At 46.3% G+C, this 20,615-nt stretch overlaps 2 protein-coding genes across 2 annotated transcripts in view; both read left to right on the top strand.

Moving 5' to 3' along the window:
- The window catches only part of MICU2 (mitochondrial calcium uptake 2), a 146,235-nt gene extending 135,070 nt beyond the window's left edge, over positions 1 to 11,165 (top strand). The window contains exons 9-12 of the mRNA XM_084270255.1: positions 2,415 to 2,586; positions 2,848 to 2,956; positions 7,567 to 7,724; positions 8,005 to 11,165. Coding sequence (XP_084126381.1) covers positions 2,415 to 2,586; positions 2,848 to 2,956; positions 7,567 to 7,724; positions 8,005 to 8,109 — 544 coding nt within the window. The 3' untranslated portion in view covers positions 8,110 to 11,165. The remainder of the gene's footprint in view (positions 1 to 2,414; positions 2,587 to 2,847; positions 2,957 to 7,566; positions 7,725 to 8,004) is intronic.
- Positions 11,166 to 19,091: 7,926 nt separating this feature from the next.
- Positions 19,092 to 20,615, top strand: part of ZDHHC20 (zDHHC palmitoyltransferase 20) — a gene marked incomplete at its 5' end in the record, with an annotated part of 42,550 nt that continues 41,026 nt past the window's right edge. Inside the window, one exon of the mRNA XM_084279496.1 lies at positions 19,092 to 19,209. Coding sequence (XP_084135622.1) covers positions 19,092 to 19,209 — 118 coding nt within the window. The remainder of the gene's footprint in view (positions 19,210 to 20,615) is intronic.

Here is a 20,615-nt window from a genome sequence, read left to right as displayed (position 1 = left end):
GCAAGAACACATCCAAAATGCCACAGCCAAACCCTTTGCTTTCCTCTTTCTTTGGCTTCACTGGACCTTTGAGCTGGGTGATGCGTGTAGCTGGCTGGGGCACCCGCTCCTTCCTCAGTGTGTAGAAACGGTCGGTCTCAGCTGTCCTGCCGTTGCTGGGTATGGCTAGAGGGCAGGACACTGAGGGCTTCCTGCTCAAGGACACATGGTACTTAGAAGAGATGGAAGAATATGTCATCACTGTGGCTACAGACCAGTAAAGCAAAGGACTGAAAGTTAAGTCCCCAAGACAAATAACTCGTACCTTCAGTAACAGACCTTAAGTCTGTTGCAAAATGTGTCCACCTTTCATTGGTTAAACGCCAGGAAAACAAAACACATGGTGGCTTGTTCCCTACATCCATGTTCTAGGCATCTATCTGTAAGTGACCTCATTTTCAGCAGCCTCTCCTCCCCTAGACCAGACGTTACATGGGTTGAAAATGATGAAGGTGCAGCTACCAGCCTGCATGGTCTCAGCTGTGACCTCCAGGCAAGCACAAGCTGCACACCCCAGATACCAACCTCCCTGCTCTTGATGGCCACTCCTGAAATGCAGAAAAGTGGCCCTAGTCAGTTTCTGCTGGACTGAGCTCATGCCTGGTCCTTGCTGTCCTCCACCCCTGCAGCTTGACCTGGGCTAGCCAGAGCCAGCTGTCACCTCCTGTGTTCCAAGGACAGGAGCTGTATCTGAGAGTCGAAGAGTGGTTTGCAAGCTGTGCAAGAAAGCTCTCGCTGGTCTGTAAGGTGGGGAGGGGGGAGGTGCTTCCCCTTCACAAGAAGGTCCTTTGGTATTTCATCCCCTTGTGAGAGGGAGAGTCAGGGGGCTTGAAAGTGAGCCAGGTTTTAAGGTGGACTGTGGAGGATTATATCTCAGTGTTTGCCTGTGCTGTGGAAGCATTGTAACCTTCTTCACTGGACCAGAAAAACGCTGATATAATATGTGAGAGTTTATCATACCCCTCCTCAGTATTGCCCTAAAAACGCCAGCCAGAAACTTCAAATGGGTTCCACTGTCAGGCTTTCATGTACCTGTCCTAAGCCAGGCAGGACTTGTCGGCCCAGCTCTGATTGTTAGAGGAAAAAACACAAGAGAGAGCTTGACGCTGCAACAGCAGTCCTCAGCCAACCCCTTATAGACTTCACAGAGCTTCCAGCTACTAATTGTCCGAGTGATCTCATTAAAGAACTAAAGATAACTGTGTGGGCTAAAATGCTGTAATTTCAGGGGAAAGAGCTCAAATCCAGTGAGGCCATGCAAACATGGGTGAGCAAATGAGCCTCTGCTGATCTTTGCTGCATAGACCCTTAGCTGTCCTCTTCTCCAACTAATTGCTTTGTCACCATACAGGAGGATTTCGTTCTCTCCTGACAGTAATTCTTGTAACTCAATAAAGCAGGGCTCTTCTGAAGCACTAAAGGGATTCTGGCAAGTATCCCTGTGTTTTTAGCCTTTATTTATATTTTAAAATTACCACTTGGGTTTGGATCACCCCATATCTCAAGCAGAAATTAGGAAATGGATCTCATGGTGTTGTCTTTGCTTTCTCAAAGTTCCTATCAAGCTGGAAGAAATTGTAATGGCCTCATAGACCAACCTGGGGAAACAGAAAGCTACAGCTCTGTCCACAGTTCTACCTCTGCACTTGCAGCTCATTACTTGTTCCTCGTGCTACTTTTTTTTTTCTTCCTCCTAGAAGACAGGCTGTCTCCAAAAAGCCTTGATGTCCACCTCTCCTTTTTCAGGCAGCTCTCTCTTTAGCTTCCCAAACACCTGCAACATCATTTTCTGTGCTCTTCCGAGCTCCATACATGTCAGTTGTAATCCCCTCTGATCTACCCTCCAGTGAGCACACAGCTGATTTGTCAAGCCCTGCTCTGCAGTTAGAATCTTTGAGGCTTTTAGCCATCTTTTCCTGCAGTGAGTTTCCTCATTTCTTCCACCTTTGTGATCTTTCTAGGCACTCTCCAACCTTGTTATCCTCTCTTATTAACAGGAAATGTCATAAATGATGTGTCAGGCCTTTAGTTACCACGTCCTTTTCAATTTGGTCATCATAATACTGCCACACCAATCATGTTGTCTCATTATCTGCACGGTTTCAAAGCATTCTTAAAAACCCTGTGCCATGGGTGAGTTCTCTCAGGAGCAGCAACCTGCAACTGCAGACTTAGAGAGCACTCTGCTGGTGTCATTACTGAAATGCAGCCGGGGGGGAAGAACTTGCTAACACAGGTAAAATTAAACCAGTGAGGATTTAAAGACCAATGGTGGTGGTATCTGTGATGAAGAGTTAGTGTCAGCTGCTTTCTGTAGCGAAGATAGTAGCAGTGATGCAAATACAAACTGTTGGATAATATCTGTTTTCACTTAGATTCATGGAAAATCTGCAAACAGAAGTCCAAGAAATGGAGTTCATAAAATTTTCAAAGGGTCTGAATGTCATGAGGAAAGAAGACTTTGCAGAGTGGCTCCTGTACTTCACCGATGAGGAAAACAATGAAATTTACTGGCAGAATGTGAAAGACAGAATTGAGGCAGGAGAGGTTGGTACCTAAAGCATGCTTTGCTTCCCTTCCTCTTTCCTATGTACAGGTCTTCATTTGAATGTAAATCTCTCATTACTGGAGCCTTTGGATTTCATGCAAATAAGAACAATGATAATTTGCTAACTGAGAAATGCAAATATTGACAATGAGTAAGCAGTCACACCTAAACACTAGGGCCCACCAGCTTTAGTTAAATATATTTACTGGTGTTTGAGTGTATTCTTCATTATATATCATCTGCTTTATGTGATACTCTAGAATATCAGTTTGGAAGAATTCAAGACTTTTTGCAAGTTTACAAACAACCTGGAAGATTTTTCTATTGCCATGCAGATGTTTACTGTAGCCAATCGTCCTGTTAAACGGGGTAAGTGCTGCACACCTTTTTTTTAAAGAAAAAAATGCATTTTTGTTATGGAATTAATGTAAATAAGCTTTCCCAAAATATCCCAAAGTAGCACCACGAAGTCCAAAAATAGTATGCTGCTCATTACTCTGAATTCATTTTATTTCACGAAGAAATAATGATACAGTTTTTTGCTTGGTAACTTCCAATGTGCTATCATATGCTGAACTGCTCTCAGCAGACTAAACCATAGAATACTTTGGGTTGGAGGAGACCTTTAAAGATCATTGAGTTCGACACCTCCCTGACCCCACTGCCATGGGCAGGGACATCTTTCATTAGTTGCCCAAAGCCCCATCCAACCTGGCTGTGAATGCTGCCAGGGAGGGGGCAGCCACAGCTTTCCTGGGCAGCCTGTGCCAGGGCCTCACCACCCTCATAAGGAGGAATTCCCTCTTAATGTCTAATCGAAATCTACCTTTCTTTAGTTTGAAACCATTTCACTTTGTCCTGTTGCTACAGGCCTTACTGTAAAGTCTCTCCATGTTTTCCCCGTGCTAGCTGCTATGAAGAAAATCATCCCAGCCAAAACCAGAATAGTGGCCTAGAACTGGACACAGTACTCCAGGTGTGAGCCTCCAGGTGAAAGCCCCCAGGTGGGCTCTCAGCAGAGCAGAGCAGAGCAGGGGGGGCAGAACCACTTCACCCTTCATTTGATGCAGCCCAGTTGGCACCTGGGGCTGCAAGCACACATTGCTGGCTTATACCCAATGTTTCATCCACCAGTATCCCCAGGTCCGTCTCTGGAAGGCTGCTCTCAGTCCAGTCTAAACTCTAGATTAGGAAAGTTTTATTGGAACAATGCATTATTTAGTAGCAGTTCATGGTAACAAAGCTTTTTCCTCACCTGAAACTAGTTTTCTGAGGAAACCAAACAATAGAAATCTCTTCTTTTGGAGGGTCTTTAATATCTTGCTGTGTTTTACTTACGTCTCCATACTGCCTTCTCCTTGGGCATAATATGTTATGCAATCATCGTTACAGAAAACAAACAATATTGTAAAGTGGGGTTTGAAATGAAGATTTGGGGGAGGGAAATTGCAGGTTTCCCATTTAGCAGAAATAGATGCAGCGCAACAGAAGTTTCATGGACTTACAAGTGCATTTTGTTGTAATCCTGAGGTTGTTATTTGTGATACTTGAAAGACAGCTCTCATAAGTTACTTGAAAATACTAACATAAAGAAGTTCCTAAGGAAATTTGATCAGACATTAACATTCTCTGAAATAAATATTTGCTAGACTAGTGTGACAAAGCCACGAGAGATGTGAAAAGATAGGAAGAGAATTCAGTATTCGAGAGAGAGAAATGTTCAGATGGGGTTTGAACCAGAGAAGGCCAGAAGTGATGAGGGGCTTTGCAGTTTGTGACTTCCATCACTAGCTAGTCCAGCCATCAGGAAGAGTATCCACAGTCTCTCTGGGCAGCTGTTCTAGAGCTTAACCACTGTCATCATGGAGACTTCTGTGTCAAACCCTTGCTACAACTTAGATTGATGAGTCCTACCTCCATGCACCTTTGAGAAAAATATGGCACTCTCTTCTCTACAACCCCTTTTAGGTAGTTGAAGGCTGCAGAAAGATCTCTTGGTTATCCTTCTGTTCTCCCCAGCTCCCTCACCTGTTCTTCCATCATGTGGTTCAGTTCCCAGCTGGCTTTGTGGCCCTCCTGTCTGGTTTGACAGCATCTTTCTTCTGTGGGGGAGACAGAATTTATTTGCACAACATTTAAAGTGGAAAGAAGATGAATGGTGAAATAACAGCTCGCAGGGCCAATGGTATCCTGGGCTCCATCAGTAGAGGGGTGGCCAGCAGGGACAGGGAGGGGATTGTCCCTCTCTACTCTGCCTTCATGAGGCCCCATCTGGAGTCCTGTGTCCAGATCTGGGGCCCCCAATACAAGAAAGATGTAGAACTGTTGGAGAGGATTCAGAGGAGCCACAAAGATGCTCAGAGGGCTGGAGCACCTCCCCTATGAGGAGAGGCTGAGGGAGCTGGGTTTGTTCAGCCTGGAGAAGAGAAAGCTGCGGGGGGACCTCATTGCAGCCTTCCAGTCCCTGAAGGCAGCTTATAAGCAGGAGGGGATTCGACTTTTTAAAAGGGTAGACAATGGCAGGACAAGGGGAAATGGATTAAAACTAAAGGAGGGAAGGTTTAGATTAGATATTAGGGGGAAGATTTTTACAGAAAGAGTGGTGAGGTGCTGGAACAGGCTGCCCAGAGAAGTAGTGGATGCCCCGTCCCTGGAAGTGTTCAAGGCCAGGTTGGATGGGGCCCTGGGAAGCCTTGTGTAGATCCAGGCCTGGAGGTTGGTGTCCCTGCCTGTGGCAGGGAGGTTGGAGCTCTATGATCCTTGGGGTCCCTTCCAACCCAGACCATTCTATGATTCTGTGATAACAGTTGTAAGTGAGAGATGAGAGTTTAGAATCATAGAATCATCCCTTTTAGCTCACTTCTCTATTAAGTATCACATTTTTAAGTGCCAAAGGATGATGAGGCCAACAGTTGTTGTTGACTCTGGTGAAGTTTCCTTGTAAAAACTCGTTCCTAACCAACAGGCAAGTGTGTCTCTGTTTATGCACTGAACCGTAAGGTGATTGAAAACTGTTGTCTTCAGAGGTAACTCACAGGGGTTACACGTACATGTCTGACCTTTTTCTGAGTCTCACTAAGTTCCTTGCCTTGCTGTTTCCCTGCATGTACATAAGTGTATTCACACACATGAATATATATCCTTTAGTCCTTCCTTTTATTTTTGACTTTTTTCTTCTAAATTAGCAGCTCACCCTTTCTCCCTGGTACAAGGTGGCCCTTCTTGGTTTGAAGATTATTGTGCTCCACTGTTTCAGAAGATCTTTCATCTTCTGTTGCAAAAAGTGCAATACCATCTCTGGTTTTACATTTAGCTTCAGGAGCTGAAACAGATAACATCTTTTTAAAGACAAGATTATGACTTTACTATAAGCATCCCATATTTCATGTCCTTTTAAAATCATGGTATATTCTCTTACGGAAGGTTTTTCAACTTAATTATATTAAAATCAACTGTAAATTAATCAACTGCATTTATACAGGAATTGTTCAAAGAGGCAAAGACGAGAGTTAAGTCATGAGTGCTCTATCCTCTAGTAAGCTTCAGAACTAATCATATTTATAATGCTATTTAAGAGCAGCACTTTTATGAAAGCAGAATCACAGAATCATAGAATTGTAGGGGCTGGAAGGGACCTCGAGAGATCATCAGGTCCAACCCCCCTGCCAAAGCAGCTCCCCAGCTCATATTGCACAGACAGGCGTCCAGACGGGTCTTGAATATCTCCAGAGATGGAGACTCCACCACCTCCCTGGGCAGCCTGTCCCAGGGCTCTGGCACCCTCACTGGGGAAAAGTTCTTCCCCATGTTGGTGTGGAACTTCCTGTGCTCCAACTTGCAGCCTTTGCCCTTTGTCCTGTCTCCACAGACCACTGAAAAGGGGCTGCCCATTCCCCCTGCATCCCATACTTAAGATACTGATAAACATTAATAATGTCCCCCCTTAGTCTTCTCTTCTCTAGGCTGAACAGCCCCAGCTTATTCAGCCACCTCACTGTTGCTCTTCTTTCTTACTTAGTTGGACAGCTTGCTCTGATAATCTACAATATTGCTGTATTTCAATAACTCGCAGTCCCTCCTGGAAATTCACACTTCTATAATGCCATAAAAAATGCACACAATTCATGTGCTGTGATTGCACTTGCTATAATAAACAATAATTTCACTCATACTAGCCGCTGGTTTATGGCAACCCCATAAAAATGGCAGCATTTCCTCATCTTCCTGGAGTCAAAACTCCAAGTTCTTTACACCACAAGACCAAAATGGGGTGTTGCTGTAATGCACACAGAAGTCTAAAGAGAGAAGGCCAAACACCTGAAGAGGAAAGTAGGTCTCCAGAGAGGTGTGACAGCTTTTTCTGCCATAAATCCTCGTAAACTCTTCCATCATAATTTAGGAGAAGGTAGCCTAGTTCTTTAAAAAACCAGAACTACAGGTATATTAAAGCCATGTGCTGTGAGCAGTGTGTTGTGTATTTGATCGTCTGTGTTTCTTCTACAGAGCTGCTGTGGGGATTGTTGGTTGAGGTGGAGCGTATCATAAAATGCTGTTCTTTGAGGAGAAGGGTTTTCTTTCTGAATGAATTGGCATGAAACTGGTTTGAGATAAAATGAGAGTATTTTTTAATGAGACTGTGGTGAGGCAAGCATTTAACCATCCACAGGCACTGGCATCAGCCAGAAGTATGGAAGTTTTTAGCATGCAGTTATTTCTAGCAAAAGTTACCACTCTCATTGGTGCTGAAGAAGTGCATTTCAGAAGTTTATCATACAATTAATAGTGTTATGAAAGATGAAGCAGCCTCAAGAATGCATGAACCAAGTCCTCTTAATAGTTTACTAGTCCACCCATCCCAAATTCTCCAGTTGGGATAGCCATGAGACACTGTAAATTGTCCAGGATCCTGCTATTTATGCGCTTTCCAATTTCTTTACAAGTTCACAGTCACCTGTGATGTAATATTATGTCTTTACTAGCTGAGTTCAAGAGAGCAGTGAAGGTGGCAACAGGACAGGAGCTCTCAGATAATGTTTTGGATACAATCTTCAAGATTTTTGATCTCGATGGAGATGACTGCCTCAGCCACGGCGAGTTTCTTGGAGTCCTGAGGAACCGAATTCATCGAGGTTTGAGGGTAACAAGCTAATTTCATGATTTTTAAATACCACAGAGGATTGCTACAACTATCTTGTTATTGCTGGTAGAAACATAAGTAGAGATAGTGAGTAAGTTGTATTTCAAACTGAAGATCCCCTGCTGCCTATGAATCTGAAAGGAGCGCTGCCACTGGGAACTTCTTATTGTGCCTGTGAACTTCAGGAGCAACAGCATTGCATTACATATTATATGTAGACAGTCTGTGAATAAGGGTCTTTTTTCTGTAAATGCTAAACATACTTAAACTCTATTAACAGGTGCCACAACAGCAAGGCATTCAAGGTTACTGGAAGTGTGTGAAAAGAGAAAGCATTAAAGGAGCCAAAGAAGTGTGGAAGCAAACTGGGAAAAGTCCTTTCTAAAGCAGCCCGTTGTTCTTTTGCTATGAATGTTGTTATTTAGGGGGGTTTGTCTGTTCTGTTTGCATAACAGCTGAATCAAAAACACTTTTTTTTTTTTTTTACTATAGTTAAACTTTAATTAACCCAGTTTCCAATGCAATAATTTTATGTCATTCTCGTGCAATCAGTTTCATTTACAGAACTGTTATCGCTTTTGACCTCCATACGGAAATACGCCAGGGAATAGTGTTGTTTACTCCTCTGTGGAGTCTGACCCTGTGCTGTAGCATACAGGATACACAGGATTTAATAGTGGCCATTGTCAGGAATGTCACAGCAATAGCATCACCTGTTGGAAGAGCGGACATCATCCCAGTTAGCCACAGCAGTTCTCTCTCCCTGGCAAGGATAGAGGTTCAAAAGGCGAAGCCACTTGCACACCCCATGCAAATCAAAAAGGAAAAACCACATCGCTCGCACCCTCAGTGCTGGGAACTGTTCATGTGCCAGCTCCTACCTGGATGATTCCACACTGGATCCTGTGTGGATGTCTGGTTTGTCTACCTTCACGAAGATAATATTCAACTGGAAATATGACACTGTTGATACAGGCTTTAAATGTTTTACATTGATCCATGAATGTGCATTGAGTCTCTCAGACGTCTTCAACAAATAGTATAAATGAGAAGGAAGAATCCTCATTCTGTCATAATCAGGGATAGCTACAATTTGGGTCGTAACTATCTTGCTTTAATTGTATTTCAGAAGGTGAATGTGTAGCAAATAGTTGCTTTATCTTTCTGAAGTTGTGGCAGGGAATACTGCAGTATCTCAGGAATTCAAGGTTGTAGTACACAAGTGTTGGGGTAATAAGTCATGCAATGAAAAAGTATATAAAAATGTTTATTGCTCCAAAATGCAAAATTAGATGCAAGGTCTTGAACAGTAAACCAAGGAACAGATCAAAATTAACATTTAGCTATTCTAGATGAACATTTTTTAGCTATAACATAGTGTGCATCTGTGTATACGCAGGTGTGCATGGTATATGTTTTTCATTTCTTACAACCTTAGGAGCCAGTAGTCCCAGGTCCACATCAGTCTTCCTGGTTGGCTGCTATATGCAGGAGATAGACTTATCTGTAAAGCGCTCAAGGTTCTTCCTCTTTCCCTGTCCCAGTTGCCTGACTTCTCTTGGCTGCGGTGAAAGTGTAACCTTCCAAGGCAGGTGCATGGAAGCACAGAATGGTTTGGGTTCATGATAACTGTCTTGGAAGGTGGAGTGGGGAAGTGTCTCAAGAAAAACAACCACAAAGCCTCACTGCTCTGTGAGGAAGAAGCCATCCATTTTAAGCGTAGCACTGGCTGTGTTATTCTCTAAGTTGTGTATAAACTCAACAGGGGGTGTTTTTTTGTAATTTCTTTGGGGTTTAGTTGGAAGAAGCCTTGAGAAGAGGGGAACCTTCTGTGACAGATACCAGAGCAGATACTTCATTCAGATCAGGAGCATGAGAGGCTGCATTAGGAGATCATAAAGATGCCACCTAGGGAGTACTGAGATGACAGAGGATGTATGTGGTTTGTCAGTAGCCATCAGGCAGGACTGTGCTGAGCAGCAGTCCTCCTGCCTGAGCCTCGGCATGGTGGTCTCTCCTAGGGAAACAGAGTGAGTAGTTAGCAAAGCAGCAGTGTGCACCTGCCTGCTGTGGTTCCCTCCAGGGTCCTCACTTGTCTTAACAAGAAAATGCTCATATTCCTGGCATCTGTGGACGTGCACCCAGAGTCACCCACCAGAACCCACTAGCACACCTCTGTGGGCATCCTGAGACTGCCTGGAAGACCAGGCACCAGTGACCACGAAGGATCCTTTTATTTCCCCAGGAAACCATGAGAATGAAATCAAATGTAGTATATGCCTGGCCCCCCGCCCCCACTGCCTCAGAGAGAACTGATGCACTGCTCTGGGGGCAGCAGGAGCGGAGTTACCTGCTTTACTTAGTGCGTTTGGAAGTTGCTTGTGTCTGCTGGTGGTGGGAGCCATGAGAAAGAGCTGGCTTTGGGAGCGGGGGTGGGCAGCAGGACTGGCATCAAAGTACCACAGCCATTTTTGCATCACCAGCTAGTGGAGGACACAATCGAACGGGACACATCTGTACCACGGGGTGAGTGTGTGTTCACCCAAAGTGTGCTTTGTGCCAGCTCTGGCTTTAAGGCAAGGCTGCCTCGTGCCGCTGCTGCTAATATTTTGGCAAATCATTTTTACTTTGGAGTGGAGATTATTCTTTAACATTTTATTCTGTGGTTTCTTAATAGGTTTAAGGTGTTCTTTATTGCTTTTGTGCTGTTTTTTACTAATTACGTGCTTCCTACAGGCTCTGTAGTTTTCTTTTGGGAAAATGAGTTTGTTTAGCTTTAGTTATCTAGAAGTTTAATTCCTCGTTGCTTGTGTGTGTGTCTTGAGTTCGTGCAATCAGCAGTACCTGCTTTTGGCAGCGAGTTGCTGAAATGGGATTTCATGTTTTATTTTTTAGCAAACGCTTTGGAGTCGAGTTCAGAGGAAAAAGAAAGCAGATATGCTTATTTTTAGATGGACTTTGAGTCTTTAGTAAAAAAGAAATGATTGATTAAGAATTGAAATGCAGTTGCAAAACATTTTCAGAAGGAGTTACCCCCAAAGAACAGGCAGGAAGGAACGTCTTTGAAGGCCAGGGAGCACTTGTCCGTCAGGCTTGAAGAATCAGACTCTGTGTTTAATCTGTAGTCTGGTTTTGTTTCTCTTAACTAAAAGGCTTTATGAAACAGTCTTAAAATAATTTCTTATATTAAATGTCCTAGATTGACAGAGCTGGTTTTGTGTTTAGATTGGCCTTGTCTTTTAAGGAATCCATGGTGGTTTTAGATGTTTTATTTATTTTTAGTAACCTTATGGTATTTGCAACCTGTCTGTCAGCATTACCTAACACAATGTAGTTAAAAGTTTATAGCAGCTGCCAATCAGTCAGTTAGGACTTTTTTAATGTTTGGAACTCTTCCTCTGAACAGAAACATACAGAAAAGCTAAATAAAGTTTCATTTTAAAAAAATCTCCAGTGTTGCATCTGAATGTTATGTGGATGAATATGTTGCACGTTGCAGCAGTCTCAGAAATCGATTCAGAATGCCAGACAGGAGTGAGTACGCAGCATTTACAGCGTGTAACTTATGTCCAGATTTTTAGCTGTATTCCCATAACAGCACTCGTAAAAAGCAACATGTAAAATACTGACAGTGTTTGGCTTGTTTAAGGTAATTGTTAAAGAACATTTATTCTTCATGTGTAAAAGAAGCAAAGGCAAAAATGTGGAACTGAGGGAAACTCATCGGTTGTTTCTGGAAATGGATTTCAGTGCCTCAGTTTATGCAAACCTCCGAAAGAGAAGCTGCCTCTGCAGTCACACCGAGCTGAGGGGTTTAACAAAGCATGCAGCCACGAGGAGCATGTATTCTGCATAGAACATCTGAAAAAGAATGTTTTATTGCTGTAACAAAAGCCAATCTCCGATTTCCTCCAACTCCTCCAGTGAATTTGTTTTCTTTGGGGTTCAGACAGGTTACCGCTGGTCGAGCCTGGAGATGCGCCAGCGCCTGAGCTGAACTCAGGTGTCATCAGGGTGTGTTGGCTTGTCTGCTGAACCAGGTATTACTAAAAGGGTGAACAGTATGTTCATTCCCAGTGTCAGGCTTTCAGAGGAGGATACACAAGGTTTTCGTAATTTCAGGAATTATAGATGTTTTGTCTCTGTACTCTGTAGTGTCTCAGAGCTCGTGGAATTTTGAGTGTAGATATCAGACCATGTCTTGGCTCTGAAGAGTTTACAGATTACACTGGATTTACCTAGAAAGCAGAGATGCGATAGGTGAGATAAACCAGCCAGGGTTGTGGTTTCACAGCACTTCACATATCCAGTGCATTTCATGAAAGGTGGTCGCTGTCCAATAAAGAGCTAGAATGGGAACAAACCCAGGCACTTAGAGCAAGTGTTTTAAAATTGAGTCATATTGACCATACTTTGGCTTAAGCATAGAATTGGATGAATACAGAATGCATCGATACATCAGATTTTTAAAATCGTTTTCTTCTCATGCAAGAGTTCCCATGGGAAAACACTATAATGTCTCATGCCTTCAGATTTAACCTTTCCTATGAATCAGTCACAGCTGGGTCAGGAAACCACTGCAGAAAAAAACATCAGTCCTTCTGAACAGAAAGTAAGTGTCCAAATTATGTCGTGGTCATTATTAGTGAGATCCAAGTCAACCAAGCAACAGCTCTCGTGATACAGCTGGTGTCAAGGGAAGCTTGAAGATGAAAGTGGTGGATGTAGACACACTGTTAACCCCAGCTGACCACAGGAACTCCTCTGAGAGAAACTGGAGATGTCACCCAACAAGAAGGGGAAAGCCCTGCTCAGCACAGGAAACATGAGGCTTGAAAGTGCACAAAATTTCAGCAAACAAGTGCACATCTCTTCACTTTCCTGCTATTTGATGGCTTCCTGCTGGCTTTGTTGATTAAACAATCCCTAGTTGGTTCAATAATATAAAAATCATGCGACATATGTGGAGACAGATTTCCCATTAGGCTGGTATTGGCTTAGTTAATAATGTTTTCAGTTCATTAACTGGAGTGCCCAAGCTCAGAGCTCTGCTCACCATCCTCTGAGCCACGTAGCTGCTCCCGCATACCAGCTTCCATCGGGAAGACACTTCACAGCACACCTACCCATGTGATTTTGGAAATAACACCTTGTGCCCTGCTTTTTCACACCCACATTTCCAATGTGAACCCTGTTCTTTCCTCTCCTGGCCCTGTTCAGGGTGTCCTGGCTCTCCACGCTGAGCCGATGGCAAAAGTACTGCAGAAGGCAGCAGGTTCTGGGGACACAAAGGCTGCACCCCAAAACGTAGGGTGCATATTGGCCCTATTTCAGACACGCAGAGTTGAAAATTTGGGAGGATGGGATACTCTGTAGTGAACATAGAGACTTTGGTGAGTTATTTTGTAGACATTTGTCATTATTTTATCTCATGATTTGGACTCCTGCTCTGGAACACTCCCTGGAGGACTCGTCTTTCTCCATTGATGAGCTTCGCTGCGCTAAACTTGTAGGCTGTGAATGCTGCCTTTCTTCCTTGTCTTTAACAGTCCCTGACTTCAGGTACTTGCATTTGGATGGTGGTTTTGGTTAAATTAGTGCTGGTTTATGTGGAGGGTGAAAACTCTTAGAAAGAAGCTGGTTTAAAACCTTTACAAGTTTGGGCATTAAGGAAGTAAATTTTGAAATTGGACCCACCCAGCGAGCAATTTCCTGGAGAAAGGAAGAGCTACAGGACTGTCACACTGCAGTACTGCATGCCTCGGGGCCACTGCTTCAGGGAAAAACTGTCAGTTTTAATATTACCCCATGGAGCAACTAGTAGCTCTAAATCACACCCCTCCCTAAACCCTACTGTTCTTAAGACTTGTGAAAATAGTGGTTTAAATCCTCTGTTTTGGGGTTTTTTTTAAGATAATGTGGTGTCTTTCTGTGCTTTAATCTCCTTTGAAATGGATGATATTAGAATGAGTGAACATTACTAGAAGCAGTGTGTGCCTCTCACAAATAATGCACAGCACTCCTCGAGCAGCAGTGGCCAAGTCAGCACGGATGATTACCTTCACTGTTGAAAAGAAAGGCTACCAAAACGTGATGCTCTGACCCTCACCTTTAGAAAAGGGGATTTCAAGAGAAAAGGAGACTAAATGGTAGGTCCTAAAGTTAAAAGAATTAAAGTTTTTTTAAATGCTATTAGAAGAAATGATCATTTAGGAGATGCGTCTGTCAGAAGGACACTAGGAGAGCAAGGGATAAATCAATATGGCTGAAAATAAATTTTTCAGGATGCTGTTTGAGCAAAAGCATGTCTTCACAATCTAGGAACTGGATCTAACACAAACAAGGGCAACTAATCACACACAGTTGGTGTATACAAGATTACATGAGCTGTACTGGAATGTGAAGAGTAAGTACTTAACACAATGTCAGTTTGGTTTATGTGTAGATCAGAAACATGAAGCCTCCAAAAATTAATTGGACTGATATAATCATGAGCAATTAGTAAGATACCTAATGAGACATGGTAACATTTTGCATTGGTTTCCATCTAAACAGCTGTTGGGATGCTTCTGCCCAGGGATTGTTCATTCCTGAAATTTAAGATGAGCTACTCTGAGAGGGAGAAATACAGGAGCAAAATGGAGATTAAATTTTTGCGGGTTATGATGTCTAGAAAGTACAGAGAGAAGTTGTGAGAAGCTGGAGCTTGCACTAAGACACCTCGCCCTGAGCAGAGCAAATGTTTGTAGCTGTACTTTATTGAATTTAAAAGTTGAAAGGGATGATACAGTCATTTACAGTGCCATATATTTTGCCACCTGTTCCTGCCAACCTGCACCAGCTATTGCAGATAAACCAACAATAATCTGGAAGTCTGTGTGATATACCCAAACTGGTGCTGAAGCTACAAGGGGAGAAGTTTCACTTCTCTCCTGCAGTCCTTTCTGTGGCTAAAGCGGGTGGGCAGCCAGCAATGGCCGTGTGACATGTGGAAAAGGACTGGGGACACCGTTTTTTTTAGCTCTTTGACAGTTCCAGGATCAGATGTGAGTGAGGTGAGCAGCCATTCCTGTGACATGGCATTCTGAGATGCTGTTTGGCGCCCCAGTGTCATCACATGTCCCTCCCCACATCCGAGGCAGCAGAGTTTGCACAAGCTGCAGTGCAGGGGTTTGAAGCCAAACAGGCACGCAGTGATTTCTAGCAGAGCTTCCTTCCACCCTGCTTGGCTTCTGTTCAAGGAGCTGCTTTCTGCTCAAGAGGTCCTTGTAGAGGAGTCCCAGATGGCTTTGAGAAGTGGAAGCTGTTAGTTCCTGCCAGCTGTGCCAAGGGGCTCCTCATGCAGCCTAACTCCTCGGCCGGGGACTGTCTGGGACACGTAGTTCTTCTGGCACTTCGTAACTTTGACATTGTCCTTGGGTAATTCAGTTTCACTTCAGTTTCTGTCAGCATGGAAACGTTGCACAGAAGTGTTGCTGGACAATAGCTGGTCAAAAATCACCTGTCCTGTCCTAGGTTTATGCAGCTGTCACTGGCTCTCAGTCGTGCTTAACTGACCCACAACAGAAGTACAGGCCAGGTCATGGTGTCCAGCTTTGCCAGCTTCACTCTGCTTCCAAACCACATGTGGTGGCTGTTCCTGCAGCTCGGTACAACACACACATGGCCCCACTGATACTCTCGTGGGTGAAGCTGGAGTCAGCATCTGCAAGGAAGACTGGGAGAGGGATGGTCATGTTAGATCACCTCACGCCTTCCCTAGCAGGGCAAATCGTTTGCAAGTTAAGCCTGTGAGCACAGCCATGATTCTTGGTCTCCACGTGAGGAACTGTGCGTGTTGTGGAGGGTGGTGGGGTTTTGTCAGGGAAGCTGGTGGGAGTGGGGAGGAGCGGAGGGTCGGTGCACAGTAACACCCAGCCACACGCAGCACATTTGGTAAAAGCTGTTTGTAGCTTTACTTCCCAGCTCTGGCACCCTTCCCTTTAGATTGCAAGTGTGAGAGTACACTGCCTAGTCCCTGGAGACACCACTAAGAAAGTCACACAGTGATTAAATGATTAAAAGCACACACAACTGTACAACTAATTATCATTCTTAATACTTGTGGATTGCACCCAATAATACTGCGTTTCAGTCTTCTCCCCACTGCTGAGTGTCTCCTGGTGGGTGGTCCCCCTGTTATTCTTACCTTTCCCCACTTTTTTTTCTGGTTTGCTTGTGTTGCCCTCCCACACACCCACTGGCAGGGAGGTGACACACGTACAACCTTTGCCGTTGCCAAATGCCACCAGAGTTCCCATTCTGCCTCCTCCTCACCAAGGTGTGGTGATGCCCACAGTGCTCCACAGGGTTTGGTACCTGGTGCAGATTGTAGGTGCTGTGAAGTTCCTCACTTCCAACAGTGGCCAGTTAGGCTTAAGGTCTTAGAACACACATGTGTTCCTTTTATAAACCCTGTTGCCACACACGAGGCTTTTGGCAGGCTAATGCAAGGATTTATATCCCACTGATCACGCTCCTCCTTCAATATGTGCCCAAGCCACCATCCCACTGTTGAAGATCCATCCCATTTCCAAGACAAAAATGGGCACCATTCCTCTGGTGCCCTCCTGACAGGAGACTGCTGTATTCCCCATGAGAAAGCAGTTAACGCCTTACAAAAAGCCTCTAGCTGCTGGTTCACTGTTACCAGCAGCTGTGCTTGGTAAAATAAACAGCCAGAGACACTGTTCAGTTGAAGACCTCAGAGGTTTTTTCTGTTAGGTTGGCAGTCCCTTTTGCCTCTCCTGGGTGGTTATTGTTGTTGCTGCATCAGATAACAAATTGCTCTGTATGGGACTGAAAATGCGCCCCTCCACCTCCATCTCCCTGAGTTCAGCTGTGAGCATTTCAACATCAAATGAACTTTGGACTGTTAAATGTCCAAGGTGCCCATACCTTCTGTAGTGTAACCATGGGGTTTGCCAGGTGGTCAGTATGCCAGATGAGTTTTGTTGAGCAGGCAGTACTGAAGAGACACACTCAACGTATGCCAGAGTAACAGATTTCTGACATTCCATATTTCTGACATTCCCAATTTCATCCCATATATTACAGAACCAATACCAGGCTCAGTGTCCCAAACTAACCTGCAGCATATCTAGGTTGATATAACTGCATCCCTCTGGTATTACTCTGGTTGCAAAGGTACCATGCAGACTCCATGCAACTTTGCCTGCCCTGTAGTGTGCTCTGATTCAAAAATCTAATTTATTGATTCTGTTTTGCTCATCCCACAGCCCTCTAAAGCTAAAATCAGTCACTTCTAAAAGGACAAATGTTCATTACTTGGATCCCAAGCATTTAAATCTGTTACCATTGTCTTGAGTTACATCTCCATTGACATCTTGAGGGAAAGCAAAGGCAGCAGCTGTTGCACGGTTTTGCCCTTAAGCAAATGGAATTAAGATTAGAGAAGCTGGAATACTTTAACAATATCCCTGATGTACTAACCAGCACATCAGCCCAAGATATTCCTAGTTCACACGGAGTCCAAACTATTCTGTCTTTGTTAGTAGAAGGTAAGTGACCAGCCCCCATAACCAGGACGCCATCCATGTAACCAGTCACTCCTCCCATGCCTTCCAGCTCTATTGTCCTCTGGCTGTTTCAATTAGAAATGGGCTGGGCAAAGATGTTCCATCAGCTCTCTCCCTCTCCTGTAATCCCTTTCTTTATCAGCCCTTGCATTACTACCTGCAAATTTGTAACCATCTTCCTTACCATCCTGATAATGTAAGTGCTCCCATGTCCTAGCATACCCATACACTTAGAGCTGATTCCAAACCAATCGAGAACAAGTGCCCAATTCTGCTCCTGGGACAAAGTAATGCCAGGCACAAGTATAAATTGGGAGAGGATTTGCCTTGAGAGCAACCCTGCAGAAAGGGGTCTGGGGGTGCTGGCTCAGCATGAGCCAGCAGTGTCCTGGCAGCCTAGAGGGCAACCTCTCCTCTCCCCCCAACACCCAGCACATCTCCCTGCTTCACAGTTCCTCTGCATGTCTCAGCATCTGAGGTGGCTGCTTCCTCCCCCCGCACCAGCACCCGGACACACACACTCATGCACACTGCCACACATTTCACGTTCGCCTGGAGCATCCCCTCTCTACTGCTGTTAGCTCATGGTCTTCTGAATCCCTGAGCACCCATCTTAGCGTTCTTTCCATCACCTCGCCGGCAGGCAAGGCCATAATAAGGCCCGTGCCTTCCGCCAAAGCAACGCTATCGTCATCACCACCCTCACCTCTCCGTACTCCAAAGGACTACGCGGTTCCCAAAGCGCTGGCTCTGCCCACCCACACCGGGCAGCCCCCCTCGCTGTTTTTTTCCAAGCCTTCTCCTGTCGCAGCCCTCTCCCCGTGCCGCACTGCTGGGCTGTTTCAAGCCTGACCCCTCGCCCCGAGGGATTTCATCTTTCCAGCCGCTCCCGGGCCCGGGAGCTCCCGGCCCCGCGGGGATCGGCCTGGCTCAGCCGCGGGCGGCCCCGCCGGCCCCTCCGCCCGCCGCCAGGTGTCGCCGGAGCCCCGCGGGAGCCGCCGCGCTGCCGCCTGAGAGCTGGGCAAGGGCCCCAGCAGCAGTTCCCCTGGGTTTCGGAAAGAAAGGGGGATTCGGCCCCGCCACGGGCCGTGCCAGCCCCGGGATCCCAGGTCATAGCGGTGCCGTGGTAAGGCGGGAAATTTCATGCATTAAGAACGCCCACGCTCGGGGGATGCCTCCCCCGGCGGGCGATGCCTCTCAGGAAGGCGGTGGTGCTGCCCGCGGCGTTCACTGAAGTTCGGGAAGCAACACAGTAACTTATGCATTAACGAGCAGTGCTGGCTGCAGCAAGACATCCGAGCCCTGTAAGCACACGGACTCGGGCAGGCAGAGGAGGCAACAGCCCCGCACGGACCCGGGTTTGGCTTCCCGGACCCGTCCCGGCGCCTTTGTGCCCAGGATAGGCGTCACCCGCCCGCTCAAGACGGCGAAAAGAACAACGCTGAGGCGTAACCGGCCCAGAAACGGCCCCACCGGTGAAGGGTGAAACCTCCACGGCCGACCTCTCTTGTGAGAGGCGGATCCGCTCCCTTCCCTCTGAGACGAGCGAGAGGTGGCGGGAGGAGACTGCGGAGGACGGTGGGACACTGAGGCGTTTCGGCGCCCGCGGGAAGGAGGCGGCGATGGACGCCGGGGCCGCCCCTCTCCCGCCCACTGCGGCCCGCCCAGGACCGGTCTGCCCGCCCGCCCGCTCGGGGCCGGCTCCGCAGCGGCGGCCGTAGCTGCAGCCGCTGCCGCCGCTCGTTGCAGCGCCGGCGCCGATGCCTCCTGCGGCGGCCCGGCAGGGAAGATGGCGCCGTCCCACGTCCTCAAGTGTTGCCAGAAGGTGTTGGCTTGGGTGCCCGTGGTCTTCATCGCCCTGGTCGTGGCCTGGTCTTACTACGCCTACGTGGTGGAGCTGTGTGTGTGTGAGTGGACGGGGAGGGTCGCGGGCGCTGCTAGCCGGGCGGGGAGGACCCCTCAGCACCCGGCTGCTCCGGCGGCCTCCGGCGGGGGTTTCCTTTCCCTTGGCCTGCCTCGGGCTTTCCTTCAGGCGGGCGAGAGGAGACCCCCAGCGCCAGGCTGCGGGGCTGGGCTTACCTGTTGTTCCCTCGCCTCAGGTGCCCTCCCAGGGCCGCGGGCGAAGACGGCAGGAGCCTGCCCTCAGACGCCTCATGGCGGCGGGGACCCGCCGCGGGGTCGCGTATAGAGAAGCGAGGGGTGAGGAAGAGGCGGCCCGGGTGTGGAGGGTCCGGGGCGCTTCGTTTGGGGACAGGCCCCTCAGGGAGGCCGTGAGGGGCAGAGACCCGGGGAGGGGGTTGTCAGAGCCCTCGTGGCATCTCTGCCCCTCATGTCTCCCCGGGAGAAGTTTCCCCTGTCTGTTTTTCCATTGTTCGTCCAGCTTTCTGATAATATCAAATAACTCCTTGACCGCCTTATGGGTGTATTTATTCCCCCCCTTCTAGTAACGTCCGGTGTCATTGAAGCGTAACGAGTCTGAAAACATCCCGCTTAAGCGGGCAAAGGGAAAGGATTTAGGGCTTACGCGGGGTTTTCTCAGGCCGCATCAAGGTTTTCTGGTCGAGGGCTCAGCGTTATGTAAATCTGACTTGCAGGCGGTGTCGGTCAGGATGATATTTAGTCTTATCTGTCTCCAGGAGGAAACTTCAGATCAGGAGGCTGTTGGCTTTCTCCAGGCAGGCAGGGTAGACAGAGCAGCACAGTGATGCACAGTATTTGGCAGGCTTGGTAAAACTTGGAAGGAGTGTAAGAAAACTAAGGAACGTGTCACTGAGTAGTGGGGAGATGAAAAATAGGGGGGGGGGGGGAAATAAAACAAGCCTCAAAGTGTGAAGAGCTATTTTAAGCTAGGTATAGTCTACTAGTGTCTGTAGGTCCTTGCACTGCTTGCTCTTTGTGTAGAATACGTGCTAGCTAGAAATAAAATGCTCCCACGTAGTTTGTATCTGGGCAAACTTGTAAAGATGTCTCTCCATGACAAATAATCAGTTACTCCTTTTTTTTCTACAGGACTTGAATTTTGTGTAACTTTTCTGAATGCCCGTGGCGTTTCACAGCCCTTTGTCTTAGCCTTACGTTTGTGAACTGGAACTTGAACCACAGACAAAAAGTTATTTGGACTTCAAGTAGTATAAGTATAGTTGTAAAATAACACTTACTGAGATACGTGAAATGTTGATGTGTAAGAGTTGAAAATGTGCCACTGTATTCAAACTTGCCAGATTGCTGTGGTTTAGTAGTCTGTTTGTGTGAGTAAATAGTATTTGTTTGGGGGGGAAAATTGTGCTTAAAACTATAAACACTTGGAACCAAA

This window comes from Gallinula chloropus (genome assembly GCF_964237585.1).
Source record: "Gallinula chloropus genome assembly, chromosome: 1".
NCBI lineage: Eukaryota > Metazoa > Chordata > Aves > Gruiformes > Rallidae > Gallinula > Gallinula chloropus.
The sequence above is the reverse complement of the archived record's forward strand: the minus strand, read 5'-3'. Positions and strand labels throughout refer to the sequence as shown.